Genomic DNA, 20,837 nt, shown 5'->3' with positions numbered 1-20,837 from the left:
TTTTTTAAAAATTAAGGAAAGAAAACACAGTGACATTATAATACTTTATATCCCAAGAACCATCCGTGGTATTGGCTCAGAAGTTAACATCAGACAGACACACTAAGGGACTGAGACCACACACACATGGGCAGCGGCCGCCACAACAGTGGGACATACCTTTTGTACAAAGTTTATATATATATATATATATTTATGTACACAGACACAGGGTATAAAATCCAGTGAGAAGGGCTCATATGTGTCCAGCAAGGGGACAAGAGTAGCTTTAACAGCTGGGCCTGAGCCCAGTCTCCAGAGGCACAGGGAAGTGGTGGAGAGCAGCAGTCTCCCCTCCATATTCCTACCCTGGACCAAAGGAAAAGACAACTACACAAAGCTGGATGGTACCAGAAAGGTACCCTACCTTTCATTAAACTCCTGAATACCCCAAAGACATCCAAAATGGCTGGCAGATTATTCCCACACCTCCCAGCAAGATCCTGAGCTCACAGAAGCAGTTCTGGCCCCAAGGTGAGGTCTAAGGCAGGCTTCCCAATGCACACGTCCACACTACCTTCCAGGGCCCTGTAGCAGCAAGGTTCAACCCCTCACACTCCAAAGTCCTCCCAGACCAGAGGTTTCAGGGGATTTCTGTGACAGATTGCAGGATAAAGGTACAGGAAGAGAGCAATCAGTTCCTTCAGTTAATGCCCTATCGCCTTCCCAAAGGGGTAGGAATCGAAGAATCAGTAACAGGTGGTTGGGAAGGACAATGAAGGCCATCCCAGGAGATGATGAACACAGAGAAACAGATGTTCAATGCAAGTGAAGATGCTGTTCTCTTCGACCAGCGGCTTTCATCAGCAGAGTCTATTTCCACCGGGGCTGTTGTGGGTAGGAGCCCTTCTTGGTGTCTAAGGGGGGCCCCAGTTCCCTCACCGTCAGTGTTCATGCCCTCAGAATGGCTTGGTCCACAAAACGGAGAGAAGGGGCCGTGGAAGGGTAGATGTGGAGCAGGGAGTGGCAAGACCCAGAGGCACAGGGAGGCAGTGGACCGAGCCACTAATTTACCTGTGGCAAGGAGAAGATGTAAATAGGAAGCTGAAGGAAAGAAAATAACTATGAACACTGACGCGAGTTGGGCCTTGTGACTCACATGGTTTGGGGGGTAAAGAGGCTGGAAAGCTGGAAGCACTGGGAGGCAATTGCCTGGGAGGCGAGGTTCAGGGCCGGACTCAGAGCTAGAACAAAGAGAGGCACGGAGAGTTAGCAGAGTATTCCTGCCTTCCAGGCCTAACCCTTCTCTCCCTTCCCCAAGTTCAAGTCTACCAGTCAGAGCTGCTGGGTTCAGGGCGCCCAGGGGAACTGCTCCATTCAATTGCAGGGCAGCAGCTTGAGCAGCAGCAGCTTGGGCCACAGCAGCGGCAGCAGCAGTGCTGGTTGGCAGCTGGATTCCAGAACCTCAGAGGGAAAGAAGAGGTGGGGTTAAGTCCTAACCCTTAGTGTAAAACTCAACCCCACGTTCTTCACTCCACAAGGAAACCTACCTTCTGCCAATTTGGCCACGAGCTGCAAACGCCCACCCGCTGATCCCAGGTCTAGCTCCTGGTCTCCATCAGGAAAAGTGATGTCTGTGCCACCATCCGGTCGCTCGGTCACGTGGCCAATCCTCATAGGTCGACCAGCAAGCTCAAAGCCATTCAACTGTTCCAAGGCCCGTCGGGCACACTCTGAGTCAGAGAACTACAAGAAACCCAGGGCGTATCAGGTACCTCCTGGCCACAGACATGCTCTCAAAGCCCCACAAACACTCCCTAGTCCTACTGTCCCAAGAAAATCGCATGCTCACTGTGGCTCAGACTTTGCTTTCCCAAGGAATGTCACCTAGGATCCCATCCTCCCAAATGGTTCTCTGAAAAGAACCCTTTCCAGCTGACTCAAGGGCAATCACTTTTCAATCTTCCAGCTCCACTAAGAACCTAACAGTGCGTTATCTGTAGGGAGCCTCACCTGACTGGCTGTTCACAAATGGGTATATCAGATGGAAGTAATACAGGCTGAGATCCAAGGCTCCTGAGTTTCATTTCAGCCCTCAGGACTAGTAAGTTTCAGTCCTTAGTCAAGAACTAGGAAAGGCACAGCCTCAGGAGGGCACAAGCCTGGTACTGAAAGCAAGATTGCATCCCCAGTCCCACCCCACCTCTCTGGCCTACTGGCCACAGGGCCTCTAACTCTCCAGTCCCTTTCAGCAGCAGCCTGACATAATGAGGATTCCTAGTCTGCTGTTTATGTGTCAAGGGTGTTGACCTAAAAGGCAGTAACACAAGGGCAGAAAGACGCCAGGGGAACCTTTCTGAATCTGAGTCACATGGGGAGCTTAAGAAGGTACTTGCCACCATGAACCCCACAGCTGGCTTTATTTACTCTGGTATTACCTGCCCTAGGGCCTGGCACGTGGTAATGACAGTTCCTAGGCAGGTGGTGTATGTAGGTGGCTTGCTTTTACTGGATACTTCTGTGATGAGCAATTCCCATGGTAGAACATAACCTACCTCCCCTCTGCCCTGCAGGCAACTGTGGGGGTGTAGGCTGCCTGGATTGAGCCCAGAAAATGGCAGCTTCTATCAGACTTTGTGGCTGGCAACCAGTCCTCAGCCTGGAGTCACATGGAAGAACCAGTTATGGGAGACAATTTTGTTGGAGTGTCAGGAAAAGGTGAGACTTGCCCACTATTAGGTGGCCTCACTATTTTCCCTACAATAGTATTTAAATATGAAAGTATTTCTCAGTGGAGAAACTGCTTCAAACAGGGCAGCAGAGGAAAGTATATAACTTCTTATTCCCACCCCATCATGAAAATATACCAAATCTATAACATACATCTACAATAAAGCCCATACCTGACCTCCCTCATCCCCCAACCTCAGCTGCACCCTGGAATTATTACTATTACCCAAACAGCAAGTTGTAGCACCAGGGAGGCTGGTTGAACTCCTGGACACCCCATACCAGTGCCACTGACAGAGTGTGGGAGCAAAGCCAAGATCTCAAGCAATGCATTCATCTCAAGGGGCAGAAGGCTAGTCCACGCTTCAGGCAGCAGGGTTTATGGGTCATTAAGACCGTTCCTACGGGAGGAGGATGAAGCTGAGCTACAAAATCAGACAAGTGGACAAACCTAAACTAAAATCAAAAGTTAAAGACTAGAGACTCACCGTAATAAAACCATAACCTTTGGAGCAGCCTGTTTCTGAGTCCTTCATCAAGACAATATTATCAATCTGCAAAATAAAGAGAAATAACGATCTTCCGGCTAAACCACACCTTTGACCTTTCCTACCCAGACTGCTTTGTTAGGCTGTGCTATGCATAGCATGTACCATGCATAGCATGTGCCATATAGGACCTTAGTTCCTCCACGAGGGATGGAATCTGTGATCTGTGCCCCGTGCAGTGGAACCACAGAGTCTTAACAACTGAGCCACCAGGAAAGTCCCCTACTTAGATTATTTTAAATATCTCTATCTTTCTAACCAACCTATTCTATCTCTCCAAATCATTTTAAAAAGAGAGACAAAAACCATTTTTTTCCAAAACACTTTTGCTGACTCATCTTACTTAATCTGGACCCCACTATTTGATTTCACAGTGCCTAATTTATCTCCTGAGCAGTAAGAATGCAGAGATGGAGCCAACTTTCCCAGGAGGGACCCACGTGGCCCTTATGAAACATGCATTGGGTTAACCATGATCAGACAGATGAGGTACACTCACCCTCCCCGCTGTTCCCAACTCCCTTCAGAGGTTCCCCTCTCTTTCTACTCACTTTGCCAAAGGGCTCAAAGATGCCCCGGAGCATGTCCTCAGTGATATTGAAGTGCAGGGAGCCCACATAAAGGCGCACTGGTCCCCCACTGCCCTTCTGCAGGTTACTGGCCGTGGCTGCCAGGCGGTTTTTCTCAGCCTTCGGAAGGAGGAAATGATGGGTTACGCTCACACCTACCACATTCAACTCCATCTTCTCAAGTCCATTTGTCAGGGTGCTCACCTGTGAGGCCTGTACAATGATTGGCACTCCTAGCAGCCGCTGCCCAGTCAGCCCAATGGCCAGCGGCACAGACTGGATCTCACAGAATTCTACATAGGCAATGCCTTTAGACCGACGTGAGTTCCGGTCTGAGATGATACGGACGTCTCGAACCTATCCAGGGCAGGAGGGAAATCCTGAGTTGGGCATAAAGGGGGATGGATAGAAGACAGGCTACCCCTAGCCAACTAAGAGGGAGAAGAGGGTTACCTTGCCAACAGCAGAGAAAAAGTCCTCCAGGTCTCGAGGCCGAATGCGGGCAGCCAACTGCATGCAGAACACTGTGCGGGCATCCCGCTCCTCCGGACTCAGGTTGTCAACGGGCTCCCTGCAGAGCACAGCTGTTGACACCTTCCCTCCCAATACCTGGGCATTGTTCTTCAGCTGCCCTCGAGAACTACACATTCCTCTGGTTTGCCTCAAACCACTTTTCACTCATAATTCACAGTCCCTGAGAGAGGGCTCATTATCAACTCACCTGACTGGGCTCTTCTCTCTGAAATGAGAACTCTTACTGTGTCCATACCTACGCCTACAGAACAGAGAACAAGAAAACTGAAAACCACCTCTATTCACACTTGGCCCAGTGCTGAGTCTTCCACCACGAGAAAAAAAGATTATAGCACCTCATCACACATGCAAGTTCTGAGAACCACCCCTCCAGTAACCGGGTCTCCTGCCCATCCCAACAACAGGATACAAGCACCCTTAGGCAGGGACTACGGTGCACTTGGTTTTACCCAGAATACAAAGGTGATCTTATTAGCAAAAGGTGATACCCAGTGGCAAGCGGTGGACTCCTGTAGTGTACACGATCCTCACGACGCCAGTCTCGACTTCGTGACTCATTACTATGTCGACGATCCCAGCTACGGCTGCGGTGGCGACGCTGCCGATCTCGACTTCGGCTCCGACTATTTTTCTGCCTGTGACGATCCCGGTCTCGACTACGACTATGGATAAAAATGACTATTAAGTTTCTTAAAGAACAAACCAACCTCCTCTGGCCTTTCATGTATAGCTTTCCCTGGTATCTTTCCATTTATAACTCTCAAAACCCAAGTGTCCCCAGCATGACTGACCTGCGTTTTCTCTCCCTGCTTTTACTATGGCTCCGACTCCTCTTCTTCCTGTGAGAGAGTATCAACTCATTACAGAGGTTTCATTATCTCTCCCAAGGAAACCAAATGACAGTGAGGCTAGGATGAAACAGAAACCAGCAAAAGACCAAAATCTAGAAGACAGTATGGCAGGAGTTCATGACAACGGTATGACATTAGGTTACACACAGCCCTGAACACTGTCAGGCATATGAAATGGCCATTTCCCCGCCAGGGAAGGGAACAGTATCTGGTGTTTTCAAATCAGAGATCCTCCTGTTATTTTATTCAAATGAAATACATCAAAACTAGGACTGATCCACAAGTCTACACTGGAAGATCATTACACCAAATCACCATTATTCCCATGACCCAGTGGAGCCATTACTAAAGTAGGAAGTCTTATGAACAACCACCTCTCTGTTCCAGCTGTTCCTATAATGGACAAAGCTGTTTTCCGTCCCCAGGCGGCCGACCCCCTTCCTCATGCCACACTCACGTGCTTGCCTCCCCACTTGTGCCGTTTCCACTGGTGGCGCCGGTCCCATCAGTGACATTGCTCCCACCAGTACCACAGCCACTGGTGTCAGCGCTGCTGGTGCTGTTGGTCGTGTTGCTGGGATTGTCCTTTTTAGCCTCTTTCCTTTGCTGCCCATCCTAAGGGGTTCACCAGGAAAACAACACAAGGCATCAGGTGACAGACACACAGATTCCATTGGGCAAGGCAAGAACAAAGTGGACAAGGAAGAAAGCTCATGAAATCAAAACTCTCAATTACCTTAACAGTTTCTGAGCACCTAGATCTCCTAACAAAGAGAGCAAGAGAAGGATGGAAACTACCCAAAAAGAAGAGATGAGATTTTAAAGTCAAACATTAGCTGTCCGACATGTGTTCCAGTAACATCTATCTCCCAGGAGAGTGAGAAATGAGTTACGTCTGAGATATAGCAACTTTCTTCTGTGTCACTGACAGCTGTAAGCAAAGGGTTCCCATCCCAACTTTATGTTGCCCACTCACCCCCAGTTTTCTGGGCCCTTTCTGCAAGCATGGCCTTTGAGTACTGGTCTCTAGCAGTGACTACTGAAAGATTATACCTTTCATGAATAGCCACTGTACATAATAAATGAACAGGGAAAGAAAATTCCTAAAATATTGAAACTGATGAGCCACAACTGCTTTTTCTTACTAACCCAATTCCAAGAGTGAGATGGGGAATATTACCTCCTCTTTTTTATAGGGAGCCTCCAGCATGGCCTCAATCACTATATCAAAGTCATCAGATGCCATTGTAGCAGATCTGGGGAAAAGATATAGATACATAAGAACCTCATTTATATTTTTCCTCCCCTTCCGGCGCCCCACATTCCCTCTCCATTTGAAGAAAACAGACACCAGAACATACAGTTTTGCTTCTCGAACTCCAAAGGTATCTTACCAGCTGTTGCTTACCCTACATTTATTTTTGCACCTTACAGATCTGAACTAGTTCTGCTTTGTGGCTTATAAACGGTCAGGGTCTAGAAGAAAATTAGATGTCTAGGGAGAGACAAAATATAATACAGTCCTTTTCCTGTTAAAAGAAAATGCAGGTACTCAAACTTACTATTTATAGTGGGCACTTGGCCTCCATTCTACTATTCAAAATTCTGAATAATAACTGCTTTAAACTTAAATTGGCACATATTCCATTAAAAAGGTAAGACTACAAGAATAAAAATTAAAAGCAATACAAAGTAATACCTAAGACAAAATAATTTGTCCCAAGCTTTTCCCCACACCCCTGACCCAAACACACACGAATGAGGGGATTCATCATTAAGCATTTTCTGTACAACACCAACTAGAGTCTGAGTAATTCAGAAAAACTATGATTAAGATGGCTTAACCAGCCCCAGTCTGAAGCATTTCTGTCTAGGGATATACAGTAGGACTTCTTGCCTACCCCAAGCTTTCATATTTAGCCATGGTCTTTCTCAAGTCTGTTTTGTCACAGGTCTGTCAAATAATAAACACAGAAGACACCAAATGAAATCAACAGGATAAATTATTCAAAGATTACTACTCTAAATTATCAAAATATGTAACACAGATAAATCTCAAAATAATTACACTGAAAGAGGGTATCAAAAAAAAAGTACATACTGTATGATGTACATTTACGTAAAATTTTAGAAAATGCAAACTAACCTGTGGTGACAGAAAGCAGGTCAGTGGTTACCTAAGGATAGGAACAGGTGGGGAGGGGCCAGGATGAAAAGATTATAAAAGAACATTTTGGAATCTGGGGAGGTAATGGTTTCATGGGTGTTAGTACATAACAAAACCCACCAGAGTGTACACCTTAACATGTATAGTTTTATTCTATGTCACTGATATCCTAATAAAACTGAAAAAAACTAATCTGAAGAACTTCTATGCAGAGAGAATAATTATAATTAAGACTTTCCATATACACAAGAGCTTTGTCCTCTTTAAAGCAGTTAATGCATCATCCAATCATGCTGTCTTGACTGGAGACAGAGTGCACAGCCTATTTTGATGATTTAATAAAAGTAATCATATTTATCATTTGTAGTACCTGACATTGCTGGGCACTGTGCTAAACATGTTACAAAGATAAGATTCTTGGAAGCAGCCAACAATAAAACTTAGTTGGACCCAAATTTAAGGCTTAAAATGGAAACCAAACCAAAATCAAATAGGTGTCCAAAAACCAGTGAACTCAATCTCTTTTCTTACATTTATTTAGTAATCAATGGTAACATATGCTACAGGCAATACTGGATCTAATGCACAGATGAAAAAACACAGTTTCTGTGAACAGCTCAAAGTCACAAAGCTCAAATGGAGGAGCTGATCCTTGATCAGAAGTCTTCTGACTCTAATGTTCAGGTTACCACTCTCTCATGTGGTTTGTAACTTAAACTTAAAAGGAAATTCCTTAAAAAAGAAAAGTACACAGCATACCAAGATGTCTATTTTTAAATATACACTCATCTGGAGAATTAATGTCCTCATAGGTATATGAAAAGAATCAGTCTCATTAGTCATATCTTATTGTGTGGCTTATAGAGATAACCAGTATGCAATAGTATATACTTCAAAAAAAAAAAACGTACAGTATATGCTTCAAAATATTAGGAACCAGACTGATTTTAATATATGCTATCTGACCTATGGTGGGGGGAAAAATCGTTCTATAAGTAAGTTTTTGATCTACAAACTCCGTTCCTTTCAGTCATCTGACGGCCAAGTCTATACAAAATTTCTAAGTGTCATAACACTGCTCTTCGTATTTTATAGCCTGCCTTTAACTCTCCAAATGAAATGCTTCTAGTTTCAAGAACTGCTCTTTGTTGAGTGCTAGTCCAGTGCAGGGATAACTTAAGATATGCAACAACTTTCACAAAAGTTGACAAAGGAACCCCTACCTGTGGAATAAAGTTTTCAGACCTAAGAAACAAATGAATGGATATATTTAGAAATACACACATATAAAACACTAGCACACTTTGAAACTTGGAATCTTGCTGGGTTTAGTCTATCTTCTAGATGTCCTAAATAGCAGAGAAGTCCGAAACACTTATGTGCTTTCAGGTAGGTAGTTTTCGAACTCTTTAAGTTCTAACTTATGGGTTAAAGTCCATTCAATACCATACATTAAAACATTATACTGCTTTCTCCCAACCCCGCTCCAAAAGTTGCATTAGGGACCCACCATCATGGTATGGCGCGGACCTTGTCATAACACAGACTAGACCCAAGCCAGCACTTAAGCCCCACTGCAGCCGGGCCACAGGAGAGCGAAAATACACTGTCAGCCCCAATCAGACAGAATTCATTCCCCAAACGCTGGAGTCCCAGGGGTGATGGGCAGCGCCACCTCCTGGGTCTGGTCACTGAGCTGGGCACAAACATCTCCAAACAAATTAAGAACAAGAACAATGAGAAAGACAAAAACATTCCCATTTGTAACAAACCAAGGCCACGCTTCCAAAAACGGTCCTGCAAGTAAGTAACTGGCAGCATCTCTGTGAGGGCCAGCGTCCCGATGCTAAAGCCTCCTATGTGGCCCCACTATGCTCCTCTACCGCCACGGAGTATGTGGGCAGAGCCGCCAACATAGTGAACATAAGTCTTCCACATAAGGAAGACTGAGGAAGAAACCTCAATTTCCTCATCTCTCTCTGGCGCCACTAGGGGTTGAAAACGGATCCCACGAATCCTCTGAGACCGCGGTAGGTCGATGCTCTCTCCACAGTGTGGGACACCCTGAACGTCAAGGTTATGGGGACCAAGAGACCAGTCATTCGGATCCTTGAAACATCTTCATCGCTGAAGGATACAGCCACGAGGGTGCCGATCCCTAAAATCGTGCCAGTGATTAGTTAGGCAGCGAACACTTCCAGATCAAAATAAACAAAAACTTTTTTTTTTTTTTTTAAATTTTAAAAGTTTGCCTGACTCTGCTCTCGACTCCATTTTCTGCCTGTGACGTCAAGGGGAGGGGCCGCGCGGCAACGTCACGCATAGGTGACGTTGCGGGGGGAACCCGGTTTCGGGGTTTCTTACCAGTTCCGGGTCCCCGCAACGGGGGTCCCGGTTCCCCCTGTTCCTTTGGGTGTGGCGGGGGACACGAACCACCGCTATCTTCCAGAGACTCGGCAATAAAAGCAGCACTAGAGCCGGAGCTACTCCTCTTCCCGCAAAATGGCGGCAGCTCCACTGCCTTCCAGAACCTTCCCCAATCTGCGCAGGCGCCGAAACATTCAGCCGCTGGAATTTATCTCACAGGTTTCGCGGCAACAGACCAAAGTACAGATTTTCATTGGCTAAAATCCTAAGTATGGGTGGAGCCAAACTCAATGGTCTCTTAGCAACAGCCAAGTTCCCATTGATTGGTTAACCTTGCCGGGACTCAAGGAAAGCAGAAGGGTCCTTAGGTAGCCACCTATCGCTCTCATTGGTTAAACGATTTGCAGAAAGCGGGGAAAGCGGTCCGAGAACTGAGATAGAACCCTCCTACCCAGCTCCCAGCACAGTGGTAGTCTGGGCCAACACCGCGAGGTAATGAGGTGCAGTTGAGGTCCCTGGCCATCCTTACTGATTTGCCAAGGAGCTCAAGTCGGGCTTATCCAGAACAGCATTGTGGAGAGCAACTGCACTTGCTTCCCTAGGGGAGGGGTGTTGACCTCCACATCCCCATTCTGTCTGTACAACTTTCCCAACCGCTGCCTCCTGCGCTCAGCGCTTGGACCTCACAAGTCTGTGACAGGTTTATCTTCTTCCACATCTCACACGCTTTTCAGTCGAAATCAGTGCCCCCTACAGCTCCCACTGCAAGGGTAAACTTCAGGCAGTTTCTCAGGTGACTGGGTGCAGCTGTACTCAGCCGTCTATCTGACGTCCACCCTCACATTCCAGGAGCTTCCAGAACTCCCAGAGACTTCAACTGCCTAATACAGCTGCCAAAAACGTAGCTGCTTAAAACATGGGAGACGGCCATGAACTCACAGGAACCATTTGAGTACTGATTTGAATATTAACTTTTTATCATTATACCATTTCCTTTTCTGTAAAAATGTAGACTTGATCTAGATTACCTCTTAGGACTTCAAACTCTAATCCTGTGATTTTACCCTAACAAAATAAATGGCTTATTGCTGGAGAAGTGTGGATGACTTCCAGTTAACGCTCCCAAGAGGTAACAGAGGAGCTGGTAGTGCAGCAGCTCAGGAAGGTGGAAGGGAAGCTGGCTTCACTCACTACCCCATCTCTCTCCGTGGCAGCAAACTCCATGCCTCCTCCCCAGAAAACAACCTAATCAGGTCCTAAAGGACAAGACCTCGCTGTAGCTGCTCAGAAAGACTTGTACCTGGGAGTCCAAGAGTCACCACTAAGCTTCTTAAATAGGAAGTAAACCTAGGCCCCTTCAAGTATTGGATAAGACCATAGATCTGAATACGTGTAAGTAATAGTTGAAGAAGCAGAGGCAGGGGGCAGCAGAGTTAGAGCAGGAAAGACCATAACCTCATTTTATTTGTATTTCCTCCTTACACAAAACCATCAAAATAGGAACAGAGATAGACAGGGAAGAGGGCTGAAAATTTGTTCAATTCACATGTTCTCAGAGCTATCCCAGGGAGCCCTTGAGGCTGAGTGCCCGTTGGAGTAGCCTCAGATCCAACATGAATTCCTCATGCTCAAGCCTGAAGTCTTCACAGATTGGTATTGTGAGCCCAATTCTCCTCCTTTGCCATCTTGACGTAAGGTAGGAAAGCAGACTGAAATGTTCCTCTCTGATGGGCATGGCAAATCAGAGCCCATGGTGTACTGCACCTTCTGTGCTACAGGAACAGAACCTGCAGCTGCTTCCACGGCTCCAGACACTTGCAGGCAGGGCTAGAGGCCAATGGTGTAAGAGCGGCCTGTCGGGTTGTGAATAGCAGAGCAGACCGGTGCCGTCACAGCCCACTCATACCACACCTTCTTAGAGTTGCTGCATCGCCAGAAACGCACACAGATGGTCTGGCCTTCACGCACAGTAATGGGCTGCTGTAAGAAGAAAGAGGGAAGTTCAGGGTGGAACTGCTGAATTTTATGTGGCAAGGTACTAAGCCAAGTGTGGAGATGATGATCAAATATAACATTCCAACCCTCATGAGGTTTGAAGTCTATCAGAACAAATCATCAGAACTGAACAATCTGACACTGAACAAATAATCAAAAGTAGGATGAATGCTGTAAACAGGGACAGTACCTATGAAAAGTAATGCTAACCTAGTCTACGAGGTCAGGGAAAATTATCTGACAATAAGAATGTCTAGTAAGACCTGGAAGATAAAGTCACCTGGGTCAGAAAATGAGCCAAGAACTTTATAGGCAGAGGACAAAAGTGTGAAACCCTGAGGCAGGAAAGAACATGGGGTATTAGAGGAACCAAAAGAAGGTCCAAGGACTGAAGGGATGTAAACAAAGGACAGCAGCTGAAAGGGCAGGTGAAAACTAGATCACACCAAGTCTAAGGAAGATTTAAGACTTTATCCTGGGACTTCTCTGGCAGTCCAGTGGTTAAGACTTTGCACTTCCACTGTGTGGAGCGTGGGTTCAATCCCTGGTCAGGGAACTAAGATCCCACATGCCATGTGCCAAGGCCAATAATAAAACAGACTTTATCCTAAGGGAACTGGAAAGATATTGAAGGGTTTTAGAAGCAGGAGACAGAGATAGGATCATATTTGTGCTTTTATACGATGACTCTTGCTCCAGGTACAGAATGAACAGAAGAATAGCCTAAGTAGATGTGGGAAGCCAGGTGGAAGGCCACTGCAAATATCCCAACGTCTACAAATGCATGTGAGAACAGCAGAACAAGGGTCACAGCCAAGCATTATCCTGGGAGAAGGAAAGGGGCAGAACATCAATGCCATAAGTTACTTTTTAACCCAAGGAGCCTTAAGGTGATACCTACCTTAATGGGGAAGAGGATGGGAAACCATGAAAACATCCCGGGAGAGTGAGTCTCTGGACGGATACCTAAGTGGACAAAATAATGATAAAAATTGAGAATAACTGATTGCTGTACACCTGAAACTAACACAACATTGTTTTAACTATATTCCAATAAAAATTAACAACAACAAAATGAGGTCTCCATGACTCTGTTTTTTGCCTAGGTTGAGGACAGTCTCATCTGTAAACATGGAAACAAGTCATCAAAGATCTCCATTCACTGACTGCTCAGTTCCTTTTGACTCTAAATGCAACATGTAGGCTGCGATCCAAAAGTCTACAAGCAATAAATGCTGAAGAGGGTGTGGAGAAAACGGAACCCTTTTACACTGTTGGTGGGAATGCAAACTAGTACAGCCACTATGGAGAACAGTATGGAGATTCCTTAAAAAAAACTGGAAATAGAACTGCCTTATGATCTAGCAATCCCACTGCTGGGCATACACACCAAGGAAGCCAGAACTGAAAGAGACATGTGCACCCCAATGTTCACTGCAGCACTGTTTATAATAGCCAGGACATGGAAACAACCTAGGTGTCCATCAGCAGATGAATGGATAAAAAAGCTGTGGTACATATACACAATGGAGTATTACGCAGCCATTAAAAAGAATACATTTGAATCAGTTCTAATGAGGTGGATGAAACTGGAGCCTATTATACAGAGTGAAGTAGGTCAGAAAGAAAAACACCAATACAGTATACTAATGCATATATATGGAATTTGGAAAGATGGTAACAATAAACCTGTATGCGAGACAGCAAAAGAGACACAAATGTATAGAACAGTCTTTTGTACTCTGTGGGAGAGGGTGAGGGTGGGATCATTTGGGAGAATGGCATTGAAACATGTATAATATCATATATGAAACGAATCGCCAGTCCAGGTTCGACGCATGATACTGGATGCTTGGGGCTGGTGTACTGAGACAACCCAGAGGGATGGTATGGGGAGGGAGGAGGGAGGGGGGTTCAGGATGGGGAACACGTGTATACCTGTGGCGGATTCATGTTGATGTATGGCAAAACCAATACAATATTGTAAAGTAATTAACCTCCAATTAAAATAAATAAATTTATATTAAAAAATAATAAATAAATAAATGCAACATGTATTAAATACATAAGCTGCCCAGGTAGCATACTCTTAAACCCCCATCCACTGCCCCAGACACTCACTCAGAGTGATGTCCTGATAAAGCACAGTCTCAAAGTAGCCTGCAAAACCATGTAGCACTGTGTTCACCTCCACAGGAAACTCCAAGGTACAGTAGCGATTGTTGTCAATCATAGGATCTGTCAGGGAAGAGCTGTGTGGGTGATGAGGAACCAGAAACCCTAGACAACTTGGTAAAGCATAAGCAGGAACCAGGAAAGAAAGCCTAGATAAGAGGCCAGCTAAACCCAGGACAGCAACGGAAGAAACCAGGGAGGTGAGCTCCCCATTCAGTCAGAGGACAGCCATGCAGGAACCCACCTCTATTAGGATGGCTGAAGGTAAAACAGGGCTGGGGTGCAGACAGCTGGTGGAAATTGTGCAGTCGTACCACATAAGGCATCTCAAACTGGGCCTGTCCCAAGAGAGAGAAAATGATATCTGAAGACGACAGGCGAGAGCTACCTAATTCCTCAGGGAATGCAGCTTAAGCTCTAAGGACACAGACAAAGATAAAAACGTAGGTTCACTTCAGTCACTTTCCCACATCCTCAACTCCTTCACCTCTTCATCTCTTCCAGTGGAATGAAAGTTATGCTGACAGAAAAAAAGAAAAGCATTAAAGAGAGAAGAGACCGCCAGAAGAGAGTGGCTGTTTACCTCAGGGTCACGGTCCTTTTCCCGACAGGCTCGGACCTCATTGTATAGCTTGGAGGAGGAGATGGGAGCTAGAAAGGAGGTGTACTCCCCAGGAATGCTCACACCATCATCTGCAGAGCAGAAGAGGCACATTACTTCCCAGGGGATGGAAATGGTGCATCTGTACTGAAGGCCCAGACCTCCCACATCAAGAGAGACCCAGGCAGCTCCATGTTGTCACATGCCCAGGCCACCCTGCCCCCCCCCCCGCCCCGCCCCGCTCATACCCTAAGGCATTCTACTTCCAGGTTAATTTAGAGTCACAAAAGAGTAAAACCGGAAGGAACCCAAAGTATTCTAATCTAATGGTCCTTAACTCTCTTTCCTTTGAGTTAATGATGAAAGCTAAGTCCAAGGTACATGTCATGGCAGTTCAGGGAATCCACAGATCTCAGACTAAGAATCTCTGCTCTGGGGGCTTTCCTGGTGGCTCAGTGGTAAAGAGTCCCTCTGCCAATGCAGAAGACAAGGGTTCAATGCCTGATCTGGAAAGATCCCACACGCAGAGGAGGAACTGAGCCCGTGCGCTCCAGAGCCTGTGCACTGCAACAGGAGAAGCCACTGCGATGAGGAGCCCAGGAATGCTGGAGCGTATGCTCTCCACTGCAGCTGGAGAGTAGCCCCCGCTCTCCCTGACTAAAGAAAAGTCCACGCAGCAACGGAGACCCAGCACGGCCACAAATGACTAAATAAATACCTTTTTAAAGTTTCTGCTCTGGTCCGCTCCCCTCATTTTACAGATGTGAACACTCACACCCGAGGTTCAGGGAGATTGTGTCACCTGCTAAGGGCACTGACCCGAGTCTGCCCTGCCTCCCCTAAACTCTGTAACCTCTTCTAAGCTGCTGCCATACCCACCCCTCCCCAACCCCACTGAGCCTTCCCAGTTGATAATCCAATCCCCTTATTCAGTACACCCCAGCCTGGAGGCACCTTTTAGGAAGTGCTGGGCTCCATCCAGGCACTCAGGTGACAGTTCATTGTCAGCAAAGGACCCCAGAAGCTCACTGACAATGATATCTGCTTTCTCTGGAGCCACCCACTCCCGCATGTCCGATGAGACTACTGTCACCTGGCTTCCCCATTCTTCAAACTGCCAGTTCTCCAGCCTGAAACAGATGAAACGAGTCAGGAGAAGAAAGAAAACCTGGCACTGGGACCAAACTTCCCAGCATCAAGGTTGCTACTCACGTCACCACAGCATTTGGGTTCTTCTCCACAGCGTACAGCTTTATCCGCCGGTCAGCTTGCTTGGCGGCTCGCAGGGAAGCGTTCACCAAGGGGCCCCGGCCTGCTCCCAGCACCATCAGCACTCTAAGAAACAGAGGGAGCAGTCAAGCTGACTGTACATGTGGAGAGGCAGGCATGCACATCTCTGGGAATCAGGCAGAGAGCACTCACTGGATGTTGGTGTCCTTCTCTTCCTCTGGCACTCGATCTAACAGACATTTATAGATGGCCTGAGGGGAAGGAGGGAAGATCCTGTGGCTATAATGCCATCTTCACCCAGGTCACCCCAGCCCTTTGCCTGACACTGAGACCCACACTGTACCTGCTGGTACTGAGAGTATTTGATGGGGTCCTTTTCGAACACTTCGTATGTCTGAGATTCCAGGTTATCCATCAGTGGCTGATGAATGAGAGGAAAAAGACAGAGTAAGTTAGCCACTTTTTGGCAAGGACAATGCACCAGAACACCAAAACCTTCCCACTGTCTCCTGAGCTCCGGTGAGATTTTATGGAACCTACTCTCAAGATACATTTCCTCCCCCAACCTCCATCCTCTTAGTGCACTCCAGACCCACCTGGAGTGGGGACTGCAGGTAATCTTCATAACCCTTGGCAAAGAGTTCGTAGGCATTGGGTGGAGGTCGGTTCTGGCTCAGGTATTCCAAGTATTGGAGGTAGGAGCAGAACTCCTTCTCTGAGTGGTGGTTGGTGCCTGTGATGATGAACTGTACCTCCAACTGTGAGAATAAGTAGGCCATCAGACACAGTCCTTGAAACAAGAGGACATTATTGAAGCTTATGGCCAAAGAGTTCCAGCATAAAATAAGGCCCAAATCACCAAATAACCTCTGAATACCAACAAAAGCAACAGGAGCCCTCCTATACCACATAAGCATCACCCTGGCCCCAGGGACCCCATGAATCATTGCTGGAACTTCTTACATCAAACTTTCGGCAAAGTTCTCATGATACCCGATTCCTTTTGAAATGGTTCTGGGGCTTCTACTGCTATTTGTCCTTTTGCTCTCAAGGCCCTCAACTTTGCTGAAATTGAGCTCCAGAAGTTAGAGAGGAAGAATCAGCCCCACAAAGAAAAAAAAAAAAATCCCATCACACATATGTGAGTAAAACAAGATTAACTGGAACACCTTTAGAACCCTTCCACTACACACCTTGAGAAGTCGGAAGATCAGCCTCTGGTGCATCTTAGAAAGAACAGGGAATCCCTTCTTATTGGTCAGGAAAATGCTGGTGGGGAGAATGGCTGCTTTGATGGGCTCCCCAAGCCAACGATCAATGACATGGTTAGATGGGAGGTCAGCACCAATTTCAAGAGCTACAAAAGGGAAAACAAAGACCTGTCAATCATACAGGCCAGAATCTTTGCATGCTCTTTTGTGCAAGATCTGTCTCCTCCTTAAGAGCAAGGCAGACTAAAGCATGGAGAAAGTATGCCCCAGCAGCCAAGTATACATGAGACTCCTGATTTTTAGTCACAGGATTTCAGAGAAGGATAACCTATCCCAGGATCTTTGTGGACTCACCCACTGCAATCCTCTTGCTGTAATCACACAAGGTCCGGAAGTTGTGCCACCTGTGCAGAGTTAAAACACAGAAGTTAGTTGCTCAGTCATGTCCAACTCTTGTGACTCCATGGACTGCAGCCCTCCAGGCTCCTCTGTCCATGGAATTTTCCAGGCAAGAATACTAGAGTGGGTTGCCAGTTCCTTCTCCAGAGGGTCTTCCTGACCTAGGGATTGAACCCAGGTCTCCAGCATTGCAGGCGGACCATTTACTGTCTGAGCCACCAGGGAAGCTCCATCAAATACATACGGCCCACTAATCACCACACCTCAGGGAGACCTTCCTACAGGTTCCACTCTGTACTTCCCTCCACCCCAGGTACAGTGGCAAAAGGAAACATACCACATCCATGTCTTCTCCTCTCCACTGTACTCCTCTGTGTGAGAAGTTGGTGCGTTCTCAATTATATCATCTCTCAGGTCCTCTGGTGCCACCAATGGCACCCGCATCCAGAACTGCACATGAACAATAAATAGGTTCCACACCCTATTTAGAACTGTTTTGAACCCATTGGGTCCAGAAAGCTTCCTTCAATTAAAAAGATCTTGATCCAGATTTCAAGCTAATCCCCTTATATCCTATTCCCAATTTGTGATTATATGTTGTCTTTTATCTCTAGAAGTTGTGGGAAATAACTGATATTCTATACGTTTTATAATACTTTGCTCACCACTCTTAGTGTGGGTAGGCAGTACTGACATTTCAGTTCTCCCAAATGCACCCTTCACTGAATGGCTAGGAACAAGAAGATACTTAGCACAGCCTGACTATCATAATATGCAGCAGGGAAGGAAGCCCTTGCCATACCATGGAGGAGTGGTGGCCAGTGTGGATGTGATTGGTCAAAACTCTCGCCAAGTTTGTGTTATCTTCCTGATTTAGGGGCAGCAGAAAAGCTGGAAGACCCAAATATGCCCCAAAATTCAGCTCCTGTAACATAGCCTGGAATAGAGATTAAAAGGATAAAGTTAAGAGCTAGCAACTCAAATAGCTTTAATTGCATTATATCAAATTTACTAAGTTACAGAGTGGGGAAAAAGTGCTCTCCCCACCCAACTTGTTTACTGATATTTAGTCAGTGAAGAGGTCAGTCTTACCGCCTCAGAGTTCCTGCGTATCTTCTCCACTTTTGAGTCTGGACGAATCCATGGAGAAAGCTTTCCCACAATTAGTGTATTCCAGTCTGCACTCCCCCACCCAAGAAAGACAAAGACTAAATAAGGTTCAGCACTTTACTCATTCAATTTCTAGTTCTTAACAGGGAATAGAGTTACAGATGAGACAAAGACTTTTTCTATCACAGATACAGGAGAGCCTGACAGAATAGGGAACTAAGGCTTTTAGTAGGTAGGTAAGGAGTTATCTATATCCGTGGGGCGAACCAATATATCCAAGTGAAGAAAGGAAGAGGAGGAAGGCACTGATAAAGCATAAGTTGTTACTGCCTCTAATAATTAAGGGGCATGTGGGATGCTCCCTACCCCTTCCTGACAGCAGTAGGTCTGATCGTGTCTGGGGGCCCGGCCGACTCTTAGCAGGTTCCTGAGTGAATTCCCTCTTGAAACGCGGGTGGAACACAGGCATGCAGAGGAAATCAAACCTACAACCGCGACAGACCCAGAATCGTCATGTAAAGACAGCAGCAGTGCCCAGAGATCCAAGTAATTGGACTGGCTCTCTTGATTCTGCACAACCCTTTCAGCTGCCACCAGCGACCCGACTAGACTGCTGAATTCAGCCAACCTTGGGGCATATCACTTCCGCTGCACTGTGCCTCAATTTCTCGCCAGGACACAGCCATGGAAAAGATGAGTTAAGAGAAAAGATGAATATCCACACCACGTGGACTTTCTACTCTGCTGTCACTGGTTTTCCGAGACTGTCACATCCAGATCGGCAGCAGTACTGCCTAAGTATCCCCCCTCATGGTTTAACTCTCCTCTCCCTAACCTCCTAACTATTTCTCCCAATCTCACACGGGGCCCTGGAGGTCTCTACGCCCCCTTTTTGAATTTACTTGATAACTCCTCCGACTTTGGGGTTCAGTGACCACACGCCCCCAATAAGTTTCCCGCCCTCCTCTCAAGCTCCAGGGCCCGAGGCTTCTCCCCCCGAAGGACTAAATGGTTTCTCCCGCCCTGGTCTCATCCACTTCGACCCCCTCACCCCTGCCTCTCGGGGATGACTGGTCTGTCCCTCTCGGTCCCCGAGTTCGGACCCCGCATTCAGCTCGCGGAGGTCCAGGCCCTCACCCCTGCTTGGCCACAGCCCCCAGTGTGTCAGCTATTTCGGGGACGCAATTCAGGTCCCTCCCGCTGGACACGCGGCTTCCACCGGCACCACCGACCGCCATCGCCGCCATCTTTTCCCTCGCGCAATCCACGCCGAGATTCCCTGAAGCTAGCAGCCAATCACAAAGCCGGAAAAAAGCCCCCAGAAGGCGGGACGTTTCACCTTAACAACCAGAGCGTCTCCCACGGCTCTAGAGCTGGAGGAGGAAGGGTGGGGAGTGGCTCTTCTCGCCAATCCGCGGGCTTCACAGTGACGTACGGCGAGGCTTCGGAACAGTCACCAATCTCAGGGTCTGATTCTCGACGAACTTAATCTCCCATAATGCTTCGTGTACTCGTAGAACTCCGTGCAGAGACTACACGTCCCATGAAGCCCTGCAGTATAAGCTTGAAGTGTCATCATTGGGGCCAGCGAAGTCGTCTCGGGGCCAGTGGCGCAATGGATAACGCGTCTGACTACGGATCAGAAGATTCCAGGTTCGACTCCTGGCTGGCTCGGGGAGACGCGTGTGTTTTTGTTGCATCCCATGCAATACTGTCATAAGCAGTATTTTGAAAGTATCCCGTTCTTCCCTTTCTAAATTTCCTTATGATCTCCTCTTACCCTCATTTTTAGCTCATAATTTTATTGCGTTCTGCAGCCATTTTATGTCAGCGTTTTCCATTGCCTAATTCAAAGATGGTTCTTGTGTCTCTATTTAGGTCCTTCAAAATCCTGAGAAAATTGAGGTAATGACTAAATTGGGCTTTGTATGGGCCTTAGTATATTTTTTAATAGATTGTGGCAATTTAGCCACCAACTCCTTTCTATTCTATATCTCAAACAAACAAAAAGTAAATAAACATCTAAACACACACTGAAGATAGGAAGGAAAAGAAAAAAAAACTCATGGTGAGGAATTACAGTGGAGAGGAGTTATGAACAGCCTGGCGGAGACCTGAGAGAATCTCAACATTTTCCTTTCTAGAGAATTTCTACATTTTCTTTGTGAACACCTGCTACAGGGATGGAAAAGAACGAAGCAAAGAAAGATATAGGGAGGAGAAAGAGAACCTGAAGACCCAGAGGTGTTGAGGGCCTGGCAGCGAGGATGGATAGAGAACACAATACGGAAGGCCCGAGGCAGGAGGTCACAGAACTTAGTGACCAACGGACAGGAAGCCTGATAAGGGAAGTCTGCGGCTGAAGCCCAAG

The 20,837-nt window shown here is 46.7% G+C and overlaps 2 protein-coding genes and 1 non-coding gene across 26 annotated transcripts; 1 reads left to right on the top strand and 2 right to left on the bottom strand.

Moving 5' to 3' along the window:
* Positions 1–30: 30 nt before the first annotated feature.
* On the bottom strand, positions 31–9,929 carry RBM23 (RNA binding motif protein 23). Of its 21 annotated transcripts, none has more exons than XM_060418955.1 (17): positions 9,743–9,929; positions 8,602–9,536; positions 7,358–7,388; positions 7,113–7,165; positions 6,392–6,467; positions 5,669–5,826; positions 5,152–5,199; positions 4,849–5,022; positions 4,548–4,601; positions 4,280–4,397; positions 4,031–4,183; positions 3,809–3,946; positions 3,198–3,263; positions 1,530–1,725; positions 1,312–1,443; positions 1,139–1,223; positions 31–1,053 (listed from the first exon to the last, which is right to left on the bottom strand). In XM_060418955.1, the coding sequence occupies exons 4-17, from the start codon at positions 7,133–7,135 to the stop codon at positions 1,050–1,052; spliced, it is 1,425 nt and encodes a 474-aa protein (XP_060274938.1). In that variant the 5' UTR covers positions 7,136–7,165; positions 7,358–7,388; positions 8,602–9,536; positions 9,743–9,929; the 3' UTR covers positions 31–1,049. The 21 variants fall into 21 exon arrangements, with proteins under 21 accessions (XP_060274938.1, XP_060274942.1, XP_012036388.1 ...); XM_060418959.1 differs by having other exon boundaries at positions 6,392–7,165; positions 8,602–8,623; positions 9,151–9,536; XM_012180998.4 differs by having other exon boundaries at positions 8,602–8,623.
* Positions 9,930–11,178: 1,249 nt separating this feature from the next.
* Positions 11,179–19,953, bottom strand: PRMT5 (protein arginine methyltransferase 5). 4 transcript variants are annotated; one of them, XM_042252972.1, is made up of 17 exons: positions 19,806–19,953; positions 18,833–18,951; positions 18,449–18,534; positions 18,159–18,293; positions 17,694–17,806; positions 17,312–17,361; positions 16,940–17,103; positions 16,343–16,504; positions 16,090–16,167; positions 15,939–15,997; positions 15,729–15,851; positions 15,471–15,646; positions 14,499–14,608; positions 14,160–14,253; positions 13,862–13,978; positions 12,642–12,706; positions 11,179–11,725 (listed from the first exon to the last, which is right to left on the bottom strand). In XM_042252972.1, exons 2-17 carry the CDS (start codon positions 18,933–18,935, stop codon positions 11,573–11,575), a joined length of 1,788 nt encoding a protein of 595 aa, XP_042108906.1. In that variant the 5' UTR covers positions 18,936–18,951; positions 19,806–19,953; the 3' UTR covers positions 11,179–11,572. The 4 variants fall into 4 exon arrangements, with proteins under 4 accessions (XP_042108906.1, XP_004010391.1, XP_004010390.1 ...); XM_004010342.4 differs by lacking the exon at positions 19,806–19,953 and adding an exon at positions 19,518–19,727; XM_004010341.5 differs by lacking the exon at positions 19,806–19,953 and adding an exon at positions 19,604–19,727.
* A 114-nt stretch (positions 19,954–20,067) lies between these two features.
* Positions 20,068–20,140, top strand: TRNAR-ACG (transfer RNA arginine (anticodon ACG)). The gene has a single exon. It is a non-coding gene; the product is annotated as a tRNA-Arg (tRNA).
* The last annotated feature ends 697 nt before the right edge of the window (positions 20,141–20,837 follow it).

The sequence above is a fragment of the Ovis aries genome, chromosome 7, assembly GCF_016772045.2.
Source record: "Ovis aries strain OAR_USU_Benz2616 breed Rambouillet chromosome 7, ARS-UI_Ramb_v3.0, whole genome shotgun sequence".
NCBI lineage: Eukaryota > Metazoa > Chordata > Mammalia > Artiodactyla > Bovidae > Ovis > Ovis aries.
This window is presented reverse-complemented; position numbering and strand designations above follow the sequence as displayed.